The sequence below is a fragment of the Agelaius tricolor genome, unplaced genomic scaffold (assembly GCF_023055355.1).
Source record: "Agelaius tricolor isolate 1412-34295 unplaced genomic scaffold, bAgeTri1.0.p SCAF_31, whole genome shotgun sequence".
Classification (NCBI taxonomy): Eukaryota; Metazoa; Chordata; class Aves; order Passeriformes; family Icteridae; genus Agelaius; species Agelaius tricolor.
The window spans coordinates 2912868-2934762 of record NW_027269291.1 but is presented as its reverse complement, the minus strand read 5'-3'; the positions used below and the strand labels follow the sequence as shown (position 1 = coordinate 2934762).

General features: G+C 58.6%; 2 protein-coding genes across 4 annotated transcripts; both read left to right on the top strand.

The window, feature by feature from the left end:
- The first annotated feature begins 2053 nt into the window (after positions 1-2053).
- Positions 2054-8821, top strand: MSL1 (MSL complex subunit 1). The gene is made up of 8 exons (XM_071450885.1): positions 2054-2307; positions 4851-5074; positions 5376-5758; positions 6438-6502; positions 6675-6742; positions 6996-7120; positions 7196-7268; positions 7406-8821. The coding sequence occupies exons 1-8, from the start codon at positions 2164-2166 to the stop codon at positions 7494-7496; spliced, it is 1173 nt and encodes a 390-aa protein (XP_071306986.1). The 5' UTR covers positions 2054-2163; the 3' UTR covers positions 7497-8821.
- Positions 8822-8961: 140 nt separating this feature from the next.
- CASC3 (CASC3 exon junction complex subunit) lies at positions 8962-20453 on the top strand. 3 transcript variants are annotated; one of them, XR_011682994.1, is made up of 14 exons: positions 8962-9270; positions 11172-11199; positions 11491-11528; positions 12930-13088; positions 13165-13316; positions 13695-13871; positions 14075-14760; positions 16234-16298; positions 16474-16588; positions 17138-17236; positions 17780-17994; positions 19077-19199; positions 19746-19910; positions 20019-20453. XR_011682994.1 is itself a non-coding variant. In XM_071450884.1 (14 exons), exons 1-13 carry the CDS (start codon positions 8998-9000, stop codon positions 19398-19400), a joined length of 2166 nt encoding a protein of 721 aa, XP_071306985.1. In that variant the 5' UTR covers positions 8963-8997; the 3' UTR covers positions 19401-19441; positions 20019-20453. The 3 variants fall into 3 exon arrangements, 2 of the variants coding, with proteins under 2 accessions (XP_071306985.1, XP_071306984.1); XM_071450884.1 differs by lacking the exon at positions 19746-19910 and adding an exon at positions 19365-19441 and having other exon boundaries at positions 8963-9270; XM_071450883.1 differs by lacking the exon at positions 19746-19910 and having other exon boundaries at positions 8963-9270.
- Positions 20454-21895: the final 1442 nt, after the last annotated feature.

Here is a 21895-nt window from a genome sequence, read left to right as displayed (position 1 = left end):
GGCTCTGTGTGTGTCAGCATGGTCACACGTGTGTGAACATGGCTCTGTGTGTTTGAGCACAGTCATGTGTGAACATGGTAATGTGTGTGAACATGGCTCTGTGTGAACATGGCTCTGTGTGTGTCAGCATGGTGACATGTGTGTGAACATGGCTCTGTGTATCAACCCGGTCATGTGTATGTGAGCGCAGCCACATGTGTGTACAAACACAACACAACCACACACGTGTACAGCCAGGTTATGAATACAAGAACAGCCACACACGTGTGTAACACAGAGCCCACCATGGCTCTGTGTATGAGAATGGCCACACACGTGTGTAAACACAGATGTGTGTGTGTTTGAGCACAGCCATGCAGGGGGACAAACACTGCCACCCCTGCGGGTGATCACAATCACACGGGGGTGACAACCACAGCCCCCCCCCCGTGTCTGAACAACACCCACCCATGTGCACACGCTGCTGGCAGGGCTTGATGTGACCCATGGCACAGCAGGAACCTCGGAGGGGCTTCCCCAGTGCCACACGGCGGGGGTGGCACCGCCACTGTGACCCGGCCACCAGGAGCAGGGGCACCCTGACGCTGGCAGGGGGGTGGGTGAAGGGGGATCTCCCCCCGCGGGTGTTTGCGTGTCCCTGAAGGCAGCTCTGCAGAGGGAGGCACGTCCCCCACGTGTCCCCTGTGCGTCCCCAGCACGTGCCACGCGTGTCCCCTGTGTGTCCCCGGTGACACGGCCCCGTGTGCTGCGGGAGGGGTGGAGTTTCAGCCGGGAGAGGGGGAAATGCTCCTCCGAGTCTGTTTGTGTGTGTGTGTACGTGTACATACATGTCGGTACGCGTCCATATGTGTGCCTGCAGTCCGGGCTGTGCGTGTGCATGCATGAGTGTGCATAAGTGTGCATGAGTGTGCATGAGTGTGCATGAGTGTGCATGAGTGTGCTCCGGGACCGCAGTCGGGGGTGCTGAGCACGGGCTGCAGTGTCTGCGGGCTGCGCCTGTGCTGCAGCGGGGGCTGCGCTCGCTCGCTGCAGGGGGACACGCGTGTGCGTGTGCGTGTCCGTGCACGCACGAGTGTGCTGGGGCTGCAGCCTCTGCAGAGGGGGTGCTGCGGACTCTGTGTGTGTGTGTGTGTGTGTGTGTGTGTGTGTGTGTGTGTGCGCTCTTGCACACGTCCAGCAGGAACTGCAGAGCTCTGTGTGTGCATGGGGGGGGTTCAGCCCCCGTGGGGCGATGTGCGCCTACGGGGAGGTGCGGACCCCCAGAAGCACAGCACAGTTCGCCCATCCCCGGCCCTTCCCGCGTGGGGGGCTCGTAGCTCGGGGTCCCTTTGTGTGGTCCCGACGCCGCTCCGTGTCCCCTCCCGCCACGGGACCGGCCCGTGACCCGAGCCCCCCCCGTGGGGCGGGAAGCCGCTACCGCCACTCTCGGGGGCCCCCGAGCGGCCGCCCCCGGTACTGCGGCGCGGGACCCCCGCCTCACGCGTGTCCGCGTGTCGCGACCACCCCCCCGCACCCCGGCCCGGCCCGGGGGGAGCGGCGCGGGTGGGCACCGCCCCGGGGGTCCCCAGGCGGGGACCGGCCCCGCTCCTCACCCCCGGGGATCCCACCGCCCCCACCGCCGCCGGCGCATGCGCGCCGAGCCCCGTTCGCCGGTACCCGGGGTCCCGTGCCCGGTACCGACCCCCGCCCCGCCGCCCCCCCGCGCGGCTCATCCCTGCGCGGGTCATCCCCGGGCCAGGGGCCGCTCCGCGCCGATGCCCCCGGCGCCCCCCGCGCCGCCGCCCCGCGGTGCCGGCGGGCGGTAACGGGGGCCCGGCCATGCGGTCCACGGCGTTCCGGGGGGGCGGGCGGCGGCGGCCCGAGGGGGCGGGCGGGGAGGAGGAGGAGGAGGAGGGGGAGGAGGGGGAGGAAGGCCCCGCTCCGCCGGCCCGGCGGCCCCGGGCCCCGCCGCCGCTGGGGGCACACACGGGCCGCGGCTGCGGGGTGGCGGAGCGGGAGCGGAGCGGGGCCGCGGCGGGGCCGGCGGCCGGCGGGGGCAGGGCCGCGGCGGGGGATGCGGGCGGGCTGCCCGGGGAGGCGGCGGCGGCGGGGCCGGGAGCGGGGCCGGGGCCGGGAGCGGGGCCCGCGGAGCCGGGGAAGCGGCGGCCCGCGGCCCGCGCAGCGATGGGCGCCGGCGGAGGGTCGCCCGGGCAGGCCGCCTGCCTGCGGCAGATCCTGCTGCTCCAGCTGGACCTGATCGAGCAGCAGCAGCAGCAGCTGCAGGCCAAGGAGCGGCAGATCGAGGAGCTCCGGGCCGAGCGCGACACGGTACGGCGGGGGAACGGAGCGGGGCGGGGGGGGGGCGCACCGGGGGGAACGGGGAGGTGGGCGGGAATGCGGCGTGGAAGGGGTTAACTCCCGCCAAGGTTAACTCCTCCTTGGGTTTAACCCACCCACCCCCCCCAGATTGAACCCACTGCCCTGTGGGGTGACCCCCCCCCTCAGGGTTAATTCCCCTTTAGGTTTAACCTCCCTCAGGTTTACCCTCCCCACCATGGGGTGACCCCCATCCTAGGGTTAACCCCCTCTACGTTTAGCGCCCTCCTATGGGGTGACTCCCCCTATGGGGCGATCCCCACTAGATTTAACCCCCCCCTAGCTTTAACACCCCCCCCCGTAGAGTGATGCCACCTCCCTTTAGGGTTAATGGCACCCCAACACCACCCAGGGGTCCCTGGGATTGTGGTAGAATTCTGCCCACCAACAGTAAAGTTCTCACACCCCGTGACACCCAAGGGGTTAATGCTGCCCCCCTTTTTGGGGGGTTCATACCCTCCTTTTTTGGGGGTTACTACCCCACTCTTTGGAGGTTAATACCCCACTCTTTGGCGGTTGATTTCACTTCTCTTTTTTTTAATTCCGTCCCCTCAATGCTTAATTTACACCCTCCCCTTGTTGGGGTTAATAGCCCCCTTATTGGGGCAATTCCCCCCCTTTTTGGGGGATGATTTCACCTCTTTTTTGGGGGTTAATTCAGTGCCTTCTTTGGGGGTTAATGGGCCCCCTTCTTTGGGGGTTAATTCCACCACCTCATTAAGGGTTAATTCTGCACTCCATGGGAGTTAATGCCCCCCACCTTTGAGAGTTAATTCTTTGGGGTGAATGCCCCTTTCTCTTTGGGGGTTAATTCCACCTCTCTTTGGGGGTTAATTCCATCCCCTTGAGGGTTAATGTCCACCCCTCTTTGGGGGTTAATTCTGCACCCCATGGCAGTTACTGCCCCCCTATTTGAGGGTTAACTCTGCTCCCTTCGAGGGTTAATGCCCCCCCCCCTTTTTGGGGGGTTAATGTCCCCCCATAAGGGTTAACGTCCAACCCCCTTGAGGGTTAATGTGCCCCTCATGGCAGTTAACCTGCTCCCCCCCTCCCCATGGCACCCCAGGGGTTAATTCCCCCCCTCTTGGCTGTTAATGCCCCACATGTTCTCCCCTCGTGGGGGAGGCCCCCCTACCACCCCCGCTGGCATCCCAGGGGTTAATATTCCCCCCCCCCTCCTTGGGTGTTACTGTTCTCCCCCCGTGTTACTCCAGGGGTTAATCCCCCCCTCTTTGAGAATTCCCTCACTGGGGGCATCTGGTACTCGGGGGGGGGGGTTACAGAATCCCCCTGGGGGGGGTTAATGCCCCCCTCCCCAAAGGGTTAAACACAATTCTGCACCCCCATCCCACCCTGGGGATCTCTGCCGACCGCAGGGCTGGGCTCCCCCCCTCGGGGGTCGCGGGTGCCCCCGGGGGTCGCAGCCCCCCCCAGACAAAGCGGCGGGGGCACAAAGGGCGGGGGCGGGGCGGGGGTTAACGGGCCGCCGCCCGTTACCGTGGCGACCGTGCGGGGGGTGGGGGGGGGAACCTTAAAGGGGCCGCGTCACCGGGTGAGACACGGCCACAAGGGCTGTCGCCTCTCGCTGCTGGGGCCACCTCGGGGATTTGGGGTCCATCACAGCCATGAGAGGCTGCCAGCCTTGGGGGGGGACACTGGGGTCCCCCACAGCTGTGCTCCTCCTTCCCCCCCTACCCCCCCACCACGTGTGTCCTGTGTCACCCCAGAAATGCCATGTGTGCTCCCCCCACATTGTCCCCACCTGCGTTGTCCCCCCATGGGTGCTGTGTCACCCCACAGATGCTGAGTGTCCCCCCCCCACAGCCACGGGTCACCCCCCCCTGCCAGCCCCACAGCCCTGTGGCTGTGTGCCACCAGCAGCAGTGGTGGCCATGCCCAGCTGCAGTGGCGGTGTCAGCAGTGGTGGCCCCGTTTGTGGCAGGAAGGACAGGGACACCCCACGTGGTGTCACCGCAGGCAATGCCGCGTCCCCCAACATGGAGGAGCCGCACTGTGGCAAGTCCGTCATGGGACTTGAGGGGCAGAGCCTCCCCTCTTTGGGGACATGGGACTGCCACACCCTGTGTGCACTGGGCTCTGCTCCCCAACGCTGGGCCCCCCACAGCCACACCTTTGGGAGGTGCTGTCCAAAACCGGTGCTGGGGATGGCTGGGGGCAGGTGACCATGGGCAGGGGAAACCAGGTGCTCTTTAAACCCACAGCTAATTGCAACCCCCTTTCTCCATCCTGCATCCTCGAGGAGGACACATAGAGATTTTGGGACCCCCAAAATCTCTGCTTGCTGCTGCCCCATCTCTGGAAGTATTCCGGGCTGGGTTGGACAGGGTTTGGAACGGCTGGGATAGTGGAAGATGTCCTTGTAGCAGGAGAAGCAGACAGAGAGTGGCCATTTTGTGCCGTCCATTGGCCCCTGCCCTGGGGTGCCCAGGGGGTGACCCCAGCCCGAGGTGAGCCCTCTCCCCTCTGCCTTGCAGCTCCTGGCGCGCATCGAGCGCATGGAAAGGCGGGTGCAGCTGGTGAAGAAGGACAGCGAGCGGGAGAAGCACCGCATCTTCCAGGGCTTTGAGGTGGATGAGAAGCCTGAGGCAGAGGCCTGTGAGAAGCTGCCTCTGGAGTGTCCCCAGGAGCTGCTGGAGCCTCCCCCGACCCTGCAGCCCAAGCACTTCCCCTACGGCAGGAACGGGAAGGGGCATAAAAGGTACAGAGTGCACGGGGGGGGGCTGCGTGGGGAGGAGGGGGGACACTCCCTATGGCTTCACCTTTGAGGTGTTTGGAGAGGCCACCCAGTACCAGGAACACATCCCTGTGTCAAGGAGAACCTCAAGAAAGCCTGTGCGGGGAGTGCAGGGTCACAAAATCCTGGGGAAACCACTCTGTAAATTGCTTAAATCTGGCCCTGGTGCAGCAACCCTGGTTTGGGGGTGCCAGGAGCCTCCCACAGCGTCCCTGGTGCAGGGCGAGGATCCATGTGCCTGGCTCAGCTCTTCTTCCTCCTGCAGGAAGCCAACATTTGGGAGCACAGAGAGGAAGACGCCTGTGAAAAAACTAGTGTCAGAATTCTCCAAAGTGAAGAGTAAAACTCCAAAACACTCCCCGGGGAAGGAGGAATCGGGCGGCTCCTTGGCTGAAACTGTTTGTAAACGAGAACTGCGGAGCCAAGAGACTCCGGAAAAAACCCGCTCGCTCCTGGAGACCCCACTGAGAGCATCAGCCCCACCCAAGGGTCCTGGCACTCACCCCAAGGAGAAAAGCTTTGTCAGTGAGGCCGACGACCTGCCCTACCTGTCCACCACAGAAATGTACCTGTGCCGCTGGCACCAGCCGCCCCCGTCACCGCTGCCGCTGCGGGAGCCTTCCCCCAAAAAGGAGGAGACTGTAGCAAGTAAGGATGGAGAGAATGATGGAGAAGCTGCTGGGCTCGGCCAGCCTGGGAACAGGGCTCAGCACCCTCATTCTGAATCTGGGAAAGGGCTCCCACATTCCCAAAGGGAGTGCCTGTGGTGGTGGAAAGGTGCCATGCTGCTGGCTCCTTCCACTGCAGAGGGTGCTGGCTCTGGGCTGTCCCAAATCTCTTCTTGGGCTCACCCCGCTCTGGGCAGGGCTCCTGGCTGGTGTCTGGTGGAGCAGCTTCCTGTGGGTGGGTGGGAAATGTGTCTATGGCTCATGCCACGGTGACACAGCACTGGGGTCACCTGCTGTCCCCAAATCCCAAAGCCCAGTGAGGTTGGTGCCAGCGCTGGGAACTGGGCTGTGCCAGGTGGCTCGGCACTGTGGCTCAGACAGAGCCTGGCACATGCCTGGGAGTGCCTCAGCTTTGCTTGTGTGCTTGGCTAAGGGGGTGGAGATCAGCTCTGCTGCCCTGTGGCTGGTTGGGGATGGGGGGTTGTCACATGGTTGTCAGCCAGATGTCCACTGCTGGCTCAGGATGGGGGTTTGGGGCATCCCAAGCCGTGCTCCAAGGAGAAGGATGGGCAGGAAGGGAGTGTGGAGGTGGTGGGATGGTGCAGAGGGTGGCTGTGGGGATTCTGGTGTGGGCTAACTCCCTTCTCCTTGTCCTGCAGTTCCGTCTTGGAGGGACCATGTCGTGGAGCCCCTGAGAGACCCCAACCCCTCGGACCTCCTGGAGGTACGTGAGCCATCAGTGGTGCCACATGGGGCTTTCCAGGCTGTGCCCCACTCCCAGAGCTGGTGGCATCTCATCCCCTCATCCAGCACAAAGCCCATCTGTGGCTGGGAGGCTGAGCTGGGGGGATCTGGCCCTGGGATGATGCACTGATCCCTGTCTGGTGTCATTGCAGAACCTGGACGACAGCGTCTTCTCCAAACGGCACGCAAAGCTGGAGCTGGATGAGAAACGAAGGAAAAGGTTGGAGCAAAGGGGGTCTGGAGTCCCAGTCTTACAGGGGAGGGTCCTGGGGTGTCACCTGGAGCAGGGGGCAGGGCAGGGTGCAGCTGGGATGGGCACCAGGAATGTTGCAGGAGGAGGGATGCTCTCACATCACTGGCAGCCAGTGCAGCCCTGTGATCACTCTCTCTCTGCTGAGGGAGGGGTTCTGGTCTCTGGGGGAGTGTGGCACTGCCCCACAGCTCCTCACTTTCCCAGCCATCCTCTTTTCCAGGTGGGACATCCAGCGGATCAGGGAACAGAGAATCCTACAGCGGCTGCAGCTCCGAATGTACAAAAGGAAAGGGATTCAGGAGTCGGAACCTGAAGTTACCTCATTTTTCCCTGAGCCAGATGATGGTGAGGCTTGGGAAGGGGGTGTCAGGGGTGGGGGTGCAGATTGGGGGTCTCACACTCTCTGGTGTCTCTCCACAGTGGAAAGTTTGCTCATCACCCCTTACCTGCCCGTTGTCGCCTTTGGCCGGCCCTTGCCCAAACTGACCCCACAGTGAGTACTGGGGGCGGGAGGGGATGGGGCTGGGGAGTGCCAGTGTCACTCCTAACAAGGCACCCTGCCCATTTTGGGTCTCGATGGTGCCATTTTGGGTCAGGATGGTGCTGCAGTGACACCAGCTGTGCCCACAGGAACTTCGAGCTGCCCTGGCTGGACGAGCGCAGCCGCTGCCGGCTGGAGGTGCAGAAGAAGCAGACACCACACCGGACCTGTCGGAAATAAGGGAGATCCTGAGAGCTCCAAACACCTCCAGGAGCTCCAGCCACCTCCAGGAGCTCCATCCTCAGGAGCTCTGAACACCTCTAAGGCAGCAGAAGCTCTGCCATCAGCGGGTCACCACCAGCTGCTGCCTGCTCCGTGCTGACGGATGGTTTCGTTCTTCTGCGATCCCAAGTTTTGTTCGTTTGGGTTTTGGAACGTTTCCCGGACTCATCCCCCGCACTGGCACCGCCTTCCCAGTGCCACCAGCCTGCAGCTCCACTCCTGGGGGCAGTGGGTGGATCCCAGCCCCATCCTTGAGTCCCCTGTGTGCCACCCCTGCACTCCACAGCCCGTGGCCTTGGGATCTGGGGCTCTCCCGTGTCCGGTGGGAGCATGGGGATGACCAGCACCAGATCCCGTGTCTGGGGGTGCCACATCCCCCGGGACTCACCCGCTGCTGCCTTCATGTTGTGTTTAGTTAGAGAGCAGGATAAACAGCGGATTGTGTTTGTTGGAGCCAGCTGGGAACTGGGAAGCGCCTGGGATTCTCTTTTGGGGAGGTTTTCCCCCCTCTTTGGTGGTTTTCCTCTCTGGAGTGGGGTTGGCGGGGGCAGAAGGGAGAGTTAAAAAGCAAAAATTTCCTTTTTTTTTTTTTTTTTTTTTTTGTGAAATAGAAACCCTGTGCGCACAATTTGGGGGGTTTTAATGGTTTTTTTTAAATGTAATTTAAATGTTTTGAGGCGGGCAAGGGGTTTGCTGTGAGGGGGGGCGATTATTGCCTGTCCGAGCCCCTGGGTGCTGCTGGACCCTCTTGGTGCTGGATGGGTGGGGAGGGGGCTCCATGGGTGGGGGCTCCATGTGTCCCTTTTCCTCTTTTTTCTCCCTATCTCCCTTTTTCCTCCTATCTTTTCCTTTTTCCTCACCTTCCCCCCCTTTTTCCACATTTTTTCCCCATTTTTTTCCCTCCCTACACTGAGCCTTGTGCCCCCCCAGTCTTACCCCCCACTGCCCCCCCTCTCTATAATTAACCCCGAGCTTATTGAACGCCGAAAAACTCGTTTACAAAAAAAAAAAATTAGCAAAAAAAAAAACTTTAAGAAAAACAAACTTAAAAAAAAAAAACAAAAAACAACTTAAAAACCCGGAAATTGTTAAAAAAATCGATAAAGTTCTAAAACCGCCGAGTTCTAAACAAACGTTACGGGGAGGGGGTGGGGTCATTCGCGGACACGCCCGCTCGCTGGTTTTATTTTATTATTTTTTATTGCTTTTCGTTGTTGGTTATATATTTTTTTTTCGTTGTTTTTTTTTTTTTTTTTTTTTTTTACAATAAACAAGGAAAAGGCCGCTGGGTGCTGATGATTTACCCGCCCTCGGGTGTGACGTCACTTCCGCGGGGCCGGTGACGTCACCGGCGCGCGCGGCGCGCGCCCCCTGGCGGGCGCGGTACCGGAAGACATTGGGGGGGGGGCGGGCGGTGGAGGCCGAGCGCGCGCCGTTCCCGTGGTGCCCCGCGGCCAAGATGGCGGACCGGCGGCGGCAGCGCGCCTCGCAGGACAGCGAGGACAGCGAGGGCTCGGCGGCCTCCGACAGCGCCGGGTCCGCTCCCGGTTCCCCCCGCTCCGCCCGCTCCCGCTCGGGATCCGGATCTCGCTCCCGTTCCCGGTCCGGCTCGCCCCGGCTGTCGCACCGCCCGCCGCGCGGCGCCGCGGGGGCCCTCGGAGCTGGGCCGCGGGGCCGAGGGGCTGAGAGCGCCGGTGGGGCCGGGGGGAAGAGCGCGGCCGAGTCGGAGTGTGTGAGTGAGGGGTTGGGGGCGCCTCGGGGATGGGGGGCTCGGGGGTTGGAGTGTGGCCGGGGGATGGCGGGGGGGTTTGGGGACACTGAGCACCCTGGGGATGCCGGGGGGCTTGGGGACACTGAGGACCGTGGGGATGGCGGGGGGCTTGGGGAAACCGAGGAGCCTGGGGATGGCGGGGGGCTTGGGGACACTGAGGACCGTGGGGAGGGAGCGGGCTGAGGGGAAGGTTCTGGTGTCTGGGGGAATCAGAAGGAGGTTTGGGATCCTGGGGAAAGGAGGGAGGGGGCCCAAGGATGTTCCGGTGTCTGGGGGTCCCGAGGGGAAGGCAGGGGGGTGGGACACTGAGGAACCAGGGCAGGGAGGGGGCTGAGAGAGGTTCTGGTCTCTAAGAGGGGCTGAGAGAGGGGTTCTGGTGTCTGAGGGGGGCAGAAAGAGGGGTTCTGCTCTCTAGGAAGGGCCTTGGGGAGGAGTGAGAGACCTGGGGGGTTCTGCTGTTGGGGGGACTGCTATTAGGACCTGCAGGATGTGGGGACACTGGGGACAAAGTGGGGGGTGGAGAGCTGGGGGAACACCAGTCTGGGGAATTGGGGGAATGGCCTGAACCCCCCCAAAATGTGTGTGGGAGAGCTGGGCTGGAGCAGAACCCCAGGAGCAGGCTTTGCTCTGGCTCCCTGTGGCTGGATCTCCCCAGTCTGAGTTCCCATCCCTGTTCTTGGGGTGCTGTGCCTGTTCCTGGGGTCCCTGCAACAAGGGCAGGTGTGGGGTGGGTGCTGCTCTCTCCCCCCACTGTGCAGTTCTACTTTGCAGTTTCACATCCAGGTGCAATTCCCTCCTGGTTTGGGTTCTGCTGGTGGTTATTTCCAGCTCTTTCCTGTTTTAGGTTCCAGGGCTGGTTATTTCCAGCTCCCCCTGACTCCCTGGGTGTTTTTCTCTGGTGGTTTTGGGTTTATCTTGTCACCTTGGTCGGGTTGTTTGTGCTCTGGGGTTGTGTTTTTCTGTACAGTTGGGTTGATCTTTGTCTTCGTGCTGGAATCATGGAATGGTTTGGTTTGAAAGGAGCCTCAAAGCTCATCCAGTTCCACCTTCTACTTTGGGCAGGGAGCAATTTCCACTATCCCAGTTTAATCCAAGCCCTGTCCAACCTACCCTTGGACACTTCCAAGGATGAGGCAGCCACAGCTTCTCTGGGCAGCAGCTTTACTGAGCACTTTTCCTTCTCTGAGCTGTTTGCTTCTTCCAGCCCCTTCCCTGAGCTGAGCCTCTGTTTGTTATTCCCTGTTCTTGCCCTTTCCCTGGCTCTTGGTTGCCAGGGCAGGGATCCTGGCTCCCCTGTCGCTGTCACTCCACTCCCTGGAGACCCCCAACACCAACAGGCTGTACTATGCTCTCCATCTTCCCCTACTGTCACTGCTCTAGAAGGTTCTTGGAGCCTTAGAAAGGCTCCAGTTTGTTTCTTCTTGGTCACTGGAGCTGAACTTCCAAGGGTGGATGCAATAGGGTTAGGGCCAGACCTTGCTGTTATCATGTATGGGATGCTGGGTATTAGGAGAAATGGACATTAGGACAAAAGAACAGCTGTTAGGAAAAGGTATTAGGGTAGTAGATACTAAGAAAATATGTTCTGAGGGAATTTTTCTCCATGGAAGGGGTGGTCAGGCACTGGCCCAGGCTGCCCAATTCCCTGAAGTGTACAAAAACTGTGGATGTGGCTTTTGGGGACGTGGTTTAGTGGTGACTTGGGGCTGGTGTTTGTTGAAGGTTGGACTTGATCTTAAAGACCTTTTCCAATCTCAACAATTCCATTATTCTGTGTTTTTATGAATCCATGATTCCATGTTGCTAGGACCTGGCTGCTGCCCTCCCCTGCTCTAACAGCCCTCACTTTTCTCTCTCTGCAGGAAAGTGAGGATGGCATCGAAGGAGATGGTGAGTGATGGCTCTTGGGCAGGGTTGTTTGTGTGCAAAAAAAGTTAAAACCAGTCCAAACAGCTTTTCCAACAACCCTGTGGTTGTTGCCATGCCAAATATCCATTTGTAACAGCAGGCAAATGTGGGACAGTGGACAGTGTCCCAGACCCTTCCCTGCTCCCCATAGCTGGCTGTGGCATTGATCCAGGGTGCTGCTGGCATCCAAATTCCCTTTGGGAAGGGTTTGGTGCCATGGCAGAGGAGCCATGCCCAGCCCTGCCCTGACCCCACTCCTCTCCCTCCCCACAGCTGTGCTCTCTGACTACGAAAGCGCCGAGGACTCGGAGGTAAGGGTGACCCCTGTCCTGCTGAGCCCCTGATTCCCGTGGAATTTCAGCACAAACCCAGTTTGTGTCCTTGGATCCCTTCCCTCTGTCTCCTGAGGAAATGGCCTCCCCCACTCCCAGCCCCTGGCACTGGGACCAGTGTCACTGTGCTGCTGGGGAGGGTGCAGGGCCAGTATGTGCAAGGGAAAAACCCTCCTGGCTCCTCACACTGGGAACTGGATTTGCCATGGCCAAGAAGGGCGTGGGAGGAGTGTGGGATGCTTGTTGGGTTTTAATTAGTTGGAATTCAAAAGCAAAGTGGTGGTTGGGAGCATCCCAGGGGCTTCCCTCTGTTCTGAGGGAGCAGCTGGAAGGGGAATGCACTTTGGGAATTAGGGGGTGCTAAAGGAATCCCATCCCACCCGTGCCTGGGGGGCTGCAGGTTCCCCTGGATTTTTAGTTCAGAACTCTAAAGTTTGAGATTTACAAGGAGTTTAGAGAAGTTCTGGTGTCTTAAGAATTATAGTGAAGGCTTTCTAAGGAAAATCCATCTGTGTTTTGGGAATCTTGAGGGAAACAGTGGCTAGAGACTATCCAAACCACCAGGCAGAGGAAATCCAAGCTGTTTTTTTGGGAATTAATCTCAGTTTAGGAATTAATCTATGGCATTAACAAGGAAGGAGCTCTGCAGGCTGCAGAGGTGCTGGGGCAGCTTCCAGAGCTCTTCCAGCCTGGAATCCCGCGTGGAGGCTCCCAGTGGCAGCAGGGTTGTTGCATCACTGCCTTGCCAGGATGACTCTGTTCCTGTACCTAAAAATAATGCCCAGCTTGGGCTTCCCCAGCGTAAACACCGGGAGCAGCCGATGTGCAAGGGCTGTGTTGAAAGAGGAAAATGGAGCAGGGTTTGGTTAATCACCCCGAGCTATTTTTAGTTCGGCTCCAGCCTCCGGAGGCTCCTGGGGGTGAAACCAGGTCATGCTCCTGAGCAGAGTGAGTCAGCTGAGGAACTCCAGGGAATTTGGAAACGTGGCCCTGGCTGGATCCAGGCCCTCAGTGTGGAAGGAAGGGCCTGAGATCACCAGTCTTCCCAGTCTGCAGGAGCCTTTTTGGAGTGGTGGGATGTCACATCTTTGTGGGGCAGCTGATCCCAGCTCCATTCCAGAAAACCTGTTGGATCCTCTCTCTCTTTGGAGAAGTAGTGTTTAACCTTTGCTTTTCCTCTAAAAGCATGGGGATAGGAAGAATTTTAGGAGCTAATCATCTGCTCTGGAAGACTCATGTCTAACAGCTGGAGCAGGGATCTGACTCCAGAACTGAGGGAATTTCTGGGCAGTCTGTCACTGGATCTGACTCCAGGTTTAGGGAGATTCCTGGCAGATCTCTTGGTAACGGAGCACATTTGAGTCACTGGGTGTCTCCCAGGCAGAGGAAGAGGATTACAGCGAGGAAGAAAGCTCCAAGGTGGAGCTGAAGCAGGACAGCAACGATTCCTGCGAGTCGGCGGCCAGAGGGGAGAAGGGCAGTGAGAAGGTGGATGCCAAGGGAGCGGTGACGGGCGAGCGGCAGAGCGGGGATGGGCAGGTGGGTGTCCCACGGCTCCGGGCTGGGGGCTGGCAGCAGGACTGCTGCAGTGGTGAGAGCTCCCTGCTTCTGACAGGAGAGCACCGAGCCTGTGGAGAAGAAAGTTGGGAAGAAGGTTCCCAAGCACCTGGATGACGATGAGGATCGCAAGAACCCGGCGTACATCCCACGCAAGGGGCTCTTCTTTGAGCACGACCTCCGAGGGCAGACGCAGGAGGAGGAGGTCAGGTATGTGAGTGTCCCCCTGGGGCTCTGGGAGGGACAGGCCAGCTTCCAGGTCAGCCTCTGGCAGCAGGGCTCCTTGCTTCAGTGGGATGCACTGGGAAGTCTGTGCTTCCATTACCTGCCAGGACACTTCAGCTCTTTGTTTTGAAGGAGAGATGCACAAAACCCACTTGTGCCAGGCACCAGTGACTCTTTCCAGCTGCTTTTCCCAAATAGCAGAGGGTCACCAGCAGCTGCTGGGCAGGAGGAGCAGGAGGAAGGAGGGATGCTGCCTCCTGTGCCTTCCCTGCCCCAGGAATGCTCAGGCTCTGTATGGAACTGCTCAAAACTGCCACATCTTGACCTTACAGCCCCTTGCTCCTCCCTGTGTCCCTTTTCCAGGCCAAAGGGTCGTCAGCGGAAGCTGTGGAAGGACGAGGGGCGCTGGGAACACGACAAGTTCCGTGAGGATGAGCAGGCCCCCAAGACCAGGCAGGAGCTGATTGCTCTGTATGGGTACGACATCCGCTCAGCCCACAACCCCGACGACATCAAACCCCGCAGGATGCGCAAGCCACGGTGAGCCCCAGAGTCCCACCAGGGCCTGGATTGTCCTGGGGAGAGGGACCAGGACTGGAGATGCAAAGAGGGAAAGCTCAGTCACGTGGGACCATGTTCCTGGGGTTTCTAGATGTGCATACTGGGAAGGTGTTCCCTGACACAAGTGATTCTTCCCACCCAGGGGTTTCTTTCTATTGAATTATTCTATTTTTCTCCCTCAGCTTTGGCAGTCCCCCTCAGCGAGACCCCAACTGGTCCAACGAGAGGCCCCCCAAGCCCCCAAGGCACCAGGGTGCCAAGAGCCCCTCGGCTCCCCCACGGCCCTACAACAGCCGCAGCTCTGGCAGCGCTGGCAGGATGCCCCCTGCCAGGAACTACCCCAGGATGGGGGGCTACAAGGACACCCGTCCAGGCTACCGAGCTTCAGAGGCCACTGTCCTGCACAGGAACGGGGAACAAGCCAAGCAGGAGGGTGGCTACCGTGGGAAGCACGCAGAGCAGAGCCCATCCAGGGACACGTCCCCTGAGTTGGAGGTGGGACATGTCCATGGCAGCCCTGGGAAGGAGGAGGGGGCTCTGGAAAACCAAGCCACGGGTGCTGATGCTGTGCAGCCACCACCGGACAGACCAGTGGAGAAGAAATCTTATTCCCGGGCAAGAAGGACCAGAGTCAAGGCTGGGGAGGCAGGGAAGCTGGCAGAGGAGGTGCCTGCTTCTGAGGGGCTGGCTCCTGTGATTCCAAAAGCCACGCCAGCTGAGACCTCCCCCACACCAGCCAAGAGCAATTGGGAGTCACCAGTGGAATCCAGCGTGGATGGACTTGAGCAGGAGATGACCCAGATGAACCTGACAGAGCAGAACTGGAGCCCGGGGCAGTCCCAGTTCATCCCGCCCCGGGAGCTGAGGGGTAAGTGGGAGCAGCCTCCTGGTTTTCCAGCAGCCCAGTGCCTCCTGATCTGTGCAGCTGGTCAGAGCTGAGCTGTCTCTGTCCAAGCCCTGTCCCAGGGTGGGTGCACAGTGGCAGTTTCTGCTGGGAAAGTGCTGCAGTATGGATACAACAGAGAAAAAGGGAAATTAAACATTTTTGTGTAGGTGAATGGAATTAGGGCTGGGAAGGATAGAAGGGATCCTTTCCCTGTGGTGTGAATCACAGCAAGACTGACCCCTGCTGCAGGAGAGCACGAGATAAGGATCAATAATTGGCTCTGTGGTGTCCTGCTCAGAGCTGAAAGGAACTTCTTCCTGTTTATCAGCTCATTTCCTGGCACTGGGATTTGGTTATCAATAGCCAAGGCCTGGCAGGGATTGGCAAATCCCTTTGTGCCTGGGAGGAGGGAGGGACATGGGACAGAGTAACTCTGGTGCCAGCTGAGGACAGTTCCATTGCACATCCACAGAGAGGTCATCCAGGTATAATTATCCCTTTGCAGAATTAGAGTCTGTGCCTGGAAGTGTCAGAATGCTTCCCGAGGGGAGTAAAACTGGAGCAAGGAGAAGGAAGCGACTTGGCTGCTTTCATAAGTGTCTGTGAGGTTGAGGTCATGGAACCAGAAGTCATTTGGTACTGGTGGCACTGTGAAGTCTGTGAGAACAGACCCCTGGACAGGCTGGAAACATCACAGTGGGATGAGAATTCAAAAGTGATGGGATTGTCTGGTTTAGGGCTTTTTTTAATGCACAAAAATGAAGCATCTTCCCCAGTTTCCCACAGGCCAGCTCTTGGCTGCAGGTACACAGTCATGTTCTGCTGTGAGAAGGATGATGACTCTGCTGTCCCTTTTTTGTCCCTAGCAGAGGAGGGAGGAATTATTCTGGGAAGCATTTGGCTCCCATCCATCCATTCTGTATCCCTCTGTCAGTGATCCATGAGCACTTCCGGGGTTTGTTTGACCCATTTTCACTCCCTTGGAATCACCTGTGGTCACCTTGGCATTGTAATTTTAAGCCATGGTTTAAAATTCCCTTTGCTATGAATTCACATGGATTCAGTTTGCTGTTGGAATCCAGAGGAGCCTGTGATAAAAGTGTTTACACCCTGCAGAGGGTTTACACTGCAGCTACAGATCCCACATGGATCCTTGATCCATCTGGAAGAGATCTGAGTCTCAGCAGACACAGAGCTCAGAGCAAGACCTGAGTTTCAAGCTGTGGATTTAGTTTTGAAACAGGATTTAGGCATTACTGAGCACCTTGAATAAATGTGCAGCGACAAAGCAGCCTCTAATTTATCCCAAAATATTTAAAATCACTGAGGCCATGAAGTCCAAAGGTTCCACGTCATGGGAGCGGGAGCTGAGCTGCAGCCATGCCCCCGGGTGAGGCAGCTCCAGCCTGGGAACCAGCACAAATCACAGTAATAACCAGTCTGTTCCTTCCTCAGGTATTCCCAACCATGTGCACGTGGGAACTGGGCCAGCACCGCAGTTTAACCGGATGGAGGAGATGGTAACGCGTGACTCGCACACGGGCTCTCATTCCCTCAGCCTTGTGCTAATTACAGGCTCTTGATGCCTCAGCCTTTCCCTTGGGGGGGTGTTTGGGGGTGACCCAGGGGAGGTTTGGGGGTCAGGGGTGTGGGGTGGGTGCCCCACAGCCCCCCCTGACCCCTGGACTCTCACAGGCAGTGCCGGGGGGGCGTGTGAAGCGCTACTCATCGCAGCGGCAGAGACCCCCCGTGCCAGAGCCCGCGCCCCCCATGCACATCAGCATCGTGGAAGGGCACTACTATGACCCACGTGAGTGTTTCCTTCCTGCTCCTGTGGCTCCATGTGATCCCTGCTCCACATGAACAACTGGAGCAAGGATCTCCCCATTTCTTTCGGGGCTGGAACTGTGTCTTCTCTTGTGTTTGTTGTGTCCTCTTATACAGTGTCTCAAAGGCAGCTGGGAGCCTGCCTGGTTGTGTTCAAACCCGTGGAATTATCCTCAGAGTTATCCCCTCTCTGTGCCAGGGCTCTTAGGACACCCCAATTCTTCCTGAGAATTGGGATTAAAATTGAATTTTAAATCAGGTCTTTGACATTTGAGCATGGGGAGAACAGAACTGGGGATGGATTAGGAATTCCCTCCAGCATTTAAAGTGTTAGAGAAGAAATTCCCTGCGTATTTTCCTGCTTTCTAAAGGGAGTAGGAGGCTTTTCTTTAGGGAGCATGTCCCATCTGTGAGCCCTGGAGCCTCTGTGTGCTGTGGGAGCCCTCAGGGCAGGCTGGGCTGTGTGTGCCCAGCTGCAGGGGACTGAAATTCCATGGAGCTTTTCCTCACAGCCTGTCATGTGTTGTTGCAGTACAATTCCAGGGACCAATCTACGCCCACGGTGAGAACCCAGCCCCGCTGCCGCCCCAAGGGATGATTGTGCAGCCGGAGATGCACCTCCCTCATCCAGGTGAGGAGCCAGTGGGACACCCCTGAACTCGGGGAACAGAGAACTCTGCTCTCCCACAGCCTCTATCACAGACAGGAATCCATTTTCCTTAATTTCTACGACATGGAAGAGACCTGCTCCCTCCTGCAGTGAGGCTGAACCAGTATCAGTTTTAATAAAAGAAAAAATAGATGTTTCTGGAGCTTCCAGCCAGTGCAGGACAAGGGGAGCTGAACCTTTGGCAGCTCCCAGCTGGATGTTTGCAGGTCCCTGTGGGGCCTCAGCAGGCTGGGCCGCTCCCTTCCGTGGGCACTGGGCTGGTTCCTCACTCCCTGGCCCTGTAGCTCAGGAAAAAGCAGAACTGGGAGCTGTCTAACACGTTCTCTGCTTGCCCACACAAATTGTTCCCTGCAGTGGAGTTGCCGTGGGGCCACATCTGGTTCCGCTGAATCCGGACCTGGGGAGGGGGCTGTGTTCTGCTGCTCTGTGTCCCTCCCCAGCAGGGAGCAGAGCACGCTCCTTCCTGCTGCTACCCAGGGACGCTCTTTTTTGGGTCACCTCCAGGTTTACACCCCCACCAGACGCCCCCTGCCATGGCAAACCCCGGCCTGTACCCCCCAGCAGTGTCCATGCCCCCGGGGCAGCCCCCGCCGCAGCAGCTGCTCACTCCGACTTACTTCTCGGCCCCTGGAGTGATGAATTTTGGGAATCCTGGCTACCCCTACCCCCCTGGAGCTCTGCCCCCTCCACCCCCTCCTCATCTCTATTCCAACACGCAGGTAAGCCGGGTGCGCCGTGGCTCCTCCCCAGGCAGGAGCAGGTGGGATGGTGTGGGGTGTGGGGTGTTCCTGGGAGAGGATGTGCAACAGCTCCGTGGGGAAAGGCTGCTGGAATCCCAGAAAGGATTGTTCTCATGGCTGCTGTGCAGCTCCCTGAGTGTGGCAGGCACTGGGTGAAATCCTGTCCTGGGGGGTGTGGAATTGAGGTGTTCCCTTATGGAAGAGGGAGACAGCCCTTCCAGGGCCCTGCTGAGCCAAGGATACCTTGGGAATGACTTTGGAAGTCAGTTCTGTTTGAGATAGAGGCTGGGAATTGCTGGTGTGAGCAGCATGGGGATGGATTTCCATGCTCCATAGCCCAGCTTGGTATCTAAGGTCACTGCTAGGCTGTGAGGAGGCAGATTGGATTGGGTCCCTGAGGAGGCAAATCAGACCAGATCCTGCAGGGACATGGGTCAGATTCCTCTGAGGAGGCAGATCAGATCAGATCCCTGAGAAGACAGATTGAATTGGGTATCTCTGAGGATCAGACCCTGTGAGGAGGCAGATAGACCTAATCCCTGAGGAGACAGATGAGACCAGATCCTTGAAAAGGCAGATGAGACCAGAGCAGACCAGATCCTGGTGCCGTGGTGGCTGGAGCAGGGCTGACAGGCTGTGACTGGAGCAGGGCTGACACGCCGTGGAAGGCTGGAGAGCTGCATGTTCTCTGAGCTCCCAGCCATCCTTGCCCTTCCCACTGCTCCAGCTCATCCTGGCAGGACCTCACCCTGCTCTGAGGGCAGTTTCCCCCGAGGCTGCAGGGCTGGATGTGCAGGGGAGCTGTGTCCAGACAGAAAAGCTGCTGTTGGGAAGTTCAGGCATTCCATGGACTGCAGGGTGAAGGAATCCCACCTGCACAGGCTGTGTCCTGTCCCTGCTGGAGGTGGGGGACATTGATGAGGGGTGGGGACACACAAGGAGCTTTGGAGGCTGATCTCTGGGGGGCACAGCCCCTCTTGGCTCTGGCTGGGGGCTGCTGGGTGCCAGGAGAGGCTCACAGGGCCCCCCAGCCCAGAGCTCTGATCCTGCTGCTCCTGCAGGCGCAGTCCCAGGTGTATGGGGGGGTCACCTACTACAACACTGTCCAGCAGCAGGTGCAGCCCAAGCCCTCCCCGCCCCGCCGGACGTCCCAGCCTGTGACCATCAAGCCACCCCCTCCAGAGGTACCATCCCCTCACCTTTGCTCCTTGTGTGTGTGTGTGTGTGTGATCTCACTGGTTTGTGTGTGTGAGGCTGCAGTTTCCTCTCCCATCCCCAAAAAAATAACATTGTTCTTTTGTAAGGGGAAATCTTAAACTGTCTCATCTCTGACCTATCCCAAACCTCAGCTTCTCGTTGCAGGTGGTAAGCAGGGCTCCAGTTAATTTGAGTTACTTAAATCTTTAAAACTAAAACCACGTAAAAAGTAAGTCTAAAGTTGACTCTTTTTTATTTTATTTATTCAGGGTAGAAAACAGGACGATTTTGAGAGGGAAAAATCCAGCCCTGGCTGGAGGAGCTAGGAGGCAGGGAGTTCTCTGGAAGGATAAACATTGAGAACTCAGCAGATAATTCAGGCAGTAGAGCTAAAGGTTTTTCAGGATGTGAGTGCTTCCCTGTGCTGGGAGTGATCTCCTTGCTCCAGTGCTGTGAGCTGTGCATGTGTGAGCGTGCTGGAATGCCATGTGTGTTTTTGGTTTCCCTTTCCATATCTTCTTCATGTATGGCAGCCAAGCAAGCCCAGACCCGGGCAGACATGTGCTGGTGGGTTCCTGTACATGGGGAGGGCTGAGAAGCAAATTGTCTGATGGAGGGGCCCTGGAAAGGCCTCGTGATGGAAAAATCTGGAACCATGAGGAGAAGTTGGCACAGGGGGGCTGGTTGTGCCCAGAGAGGTGGGTGGGGTGATTGCTGGCAAGACCCAGCCATAGCACTGTTCCCCCCATGTAGGGGTTTGGGGGGCCCTAAACCTCTGCTGCTCTTCCCTCTTTCCCCCCTCCCAGGACAGCAAAGGTGAAAAATCAAAGGAGAGGAGCAACACGTAGGGACACAGCCACGGGAATCCCAGCACCAGACTCAGCCCCTCGGCAAGGAGGAAGGCTGCTCCTTGGAATGGCTCCTTCCCTGCGTGGAGGTGAGGCAGCAGGATGAGCCACCTGCACTGTGCTCAGGACCAGGCACTTCCCCCATGGCCTGAGCAGTGCCTTCCCAAAATCCATCTTGCTGCTGCCCACTCCCCTTCTCCCCCGTGCTGGGGCCGCCAAAGAACCAATCCCTGAGTCGGTCCTTGGCCACAAGTTCTCCCAACTTCTCCCCGTTACTAAACGTTCCTCGCTCCCTCCTGGGATGTCAAACTCTGCTGGCTTGATCGTGGTCTCTGTTTTTATTTAAGGAATGAAGCAGCTCCTTCAGTAAAGCTGATTTGTTTCTTTTGGGTATTTTGTTTTTATTTGTTTGGTAAGCAGCAGTGACATTCCCCCCACCCCAGTTCATTCTTCTTCTCAATTCTCTTTTCAATTAGCAAGTTGGTTTCTGCCACTTTTGGAGCAGGGGAAGGGCAATGGAGCCGTGGGAAGCTGTCAGGAATGCACTGCCTGGGCAGGAACCACTTAACTTAGGAGCTCCTCGATTCTTTTCCCAACAAAACTTGGTAACTGGTGTGTGTGAGCTCTCAGGTGGGAATCCACAGGGTGACCCCCATCCCTGCCACCCCCAGCAGCACAAGGGGATGTTTCCACCCTCCCTTTGCCAAATCCACAGAAAAAGGGGGAGGTTTGTGGGCACCCAGCACCCCGACGCTGCCCGAGCAGCCCAGCCAGCACCCAAACCAGCTCGGCAGGGCCAGGTTTGCTCCCAGCACTTGGGTGTTGCTGCTGGGGCTGTGGAGGGTGTTGGAACCCGCCCCAACGCACTGGGCTGGGCTCCGGCCTCACAAGGAAAGCACCTCAGCCCTGCTCCAGCTCCTGCCTCACTTCCCCACAGCAGCCTTGTGTCCCCTTTGGGACTCCTGACCCCACGGGGTCACTGTCACCGCAGCTGTGCCACTCTGTCCTGGCTGGCTCTGGTGTGCGGCAGCGCTGCCGCTCCTCATCCCGCATCCCTCCGGCCCCGCTCCCGCTCTGGCTTGGCCACATCCTCGCAGCCATTTGCAAATTGCATTAGGAAACTTGGCAGGGCTGTCTGCTGATTCCTGCCCATTCCTGCCGGTTCCTGCTGCTCTCCTGAGCACGTGCCGGGACGCCGTGGGGACGCGCCAGTTGCTGGCTGAGGGGGACGGCACCGAGCAAGAGGTGGCTCGGCCACCCCGTCCCCATCTGTGGCCAGGATGAGGGACCAGAACCCACCTGCTCATTCTCTGTGTGGATCCCTCATCCATGCCTGGCTCTCCAGCAGAAATTCCTTCTCTGTATGATGTTTGTGACTCCGTGACCTTTTGTGTCTTGTTTCAGCCACCAAAGCAGAATCCCCTCATCTTTTAGATGTCATTGACACATTGGTTACACAACTGAAATCCTGGACCTTATACCTCCATCCCGAGGTTTTGGTGTTACTTGGATTCCAGTCCTGTGGGATGCACATTTAACAGCTTTGTTAGCAGACAGCTCTTGTGTGTCCTTCCTGGGGCTGAGACCCACAGGGACAGCGTCCACCTGAGCTTCCCTGGCAGGACCAGTGCCACCTCTGCTGTCTCCCAGGAGCTGCTCCCTCCCCAGGGGCCATTCTCCCTTCCCAGGAGCCACTCTGCTCTTCCTAGGTACAGCTCTGCCCTTCTCAGGAGCTCACAGTGGGACTGAAATTGCAGCTCTGCTGTGCCTGGCACCAGCCGCCCTCACTCCCACATCTCTGAAAGCAGCTGCCACCCATCCCCAGCCCAGCTCTG

Bases quoted from the DNA above. Each gene is read 5' to 3' on its own strand.
- CASC3 (XM_071450883.1), top strand. From the start codon at position 8,998: ATGGCGGACCGGCGGCGGCAGCGCGCCTCGCAGGACAGCGAGGACAGC. The intron at 11,200-11,490 runs GTGAGTGATGGC...CCCTCCCCACAG, and splicing joins GGATGGCATCGAAGGAGATG to CTGTGCTCTCTGACTACGAA. The intron at 17,237-17,779 runs GTGAGGAGCCAG...GGTCACCTCCAG, and splicing joins GATGCACCTCCCTCATCCAG to GTTTACACCCCCACCAGACG.
- MSL1 (XM_071450885.1), top strand. From the start codon at position 2,164: ATGGGCGCCGGCGGAGGGTCGCCCGGGCAGGCCGCCTGCCTGCGGCAG. The intron at 5,075-5,375 runs GTACAGAGTGCA...TTCCTCCTGCAG, and splicing joins AACGGGAAGGGGCATAAAAG to GAAGCCAACATTTGGGAGCA. The intron at 7,269-7,405 runs GTGAGTACTGGG...CTGTGCCCACAG, and splicing joins TTGCCCAAACTGACCCCACA to GAACTTCGAGCTGCCCTGGC.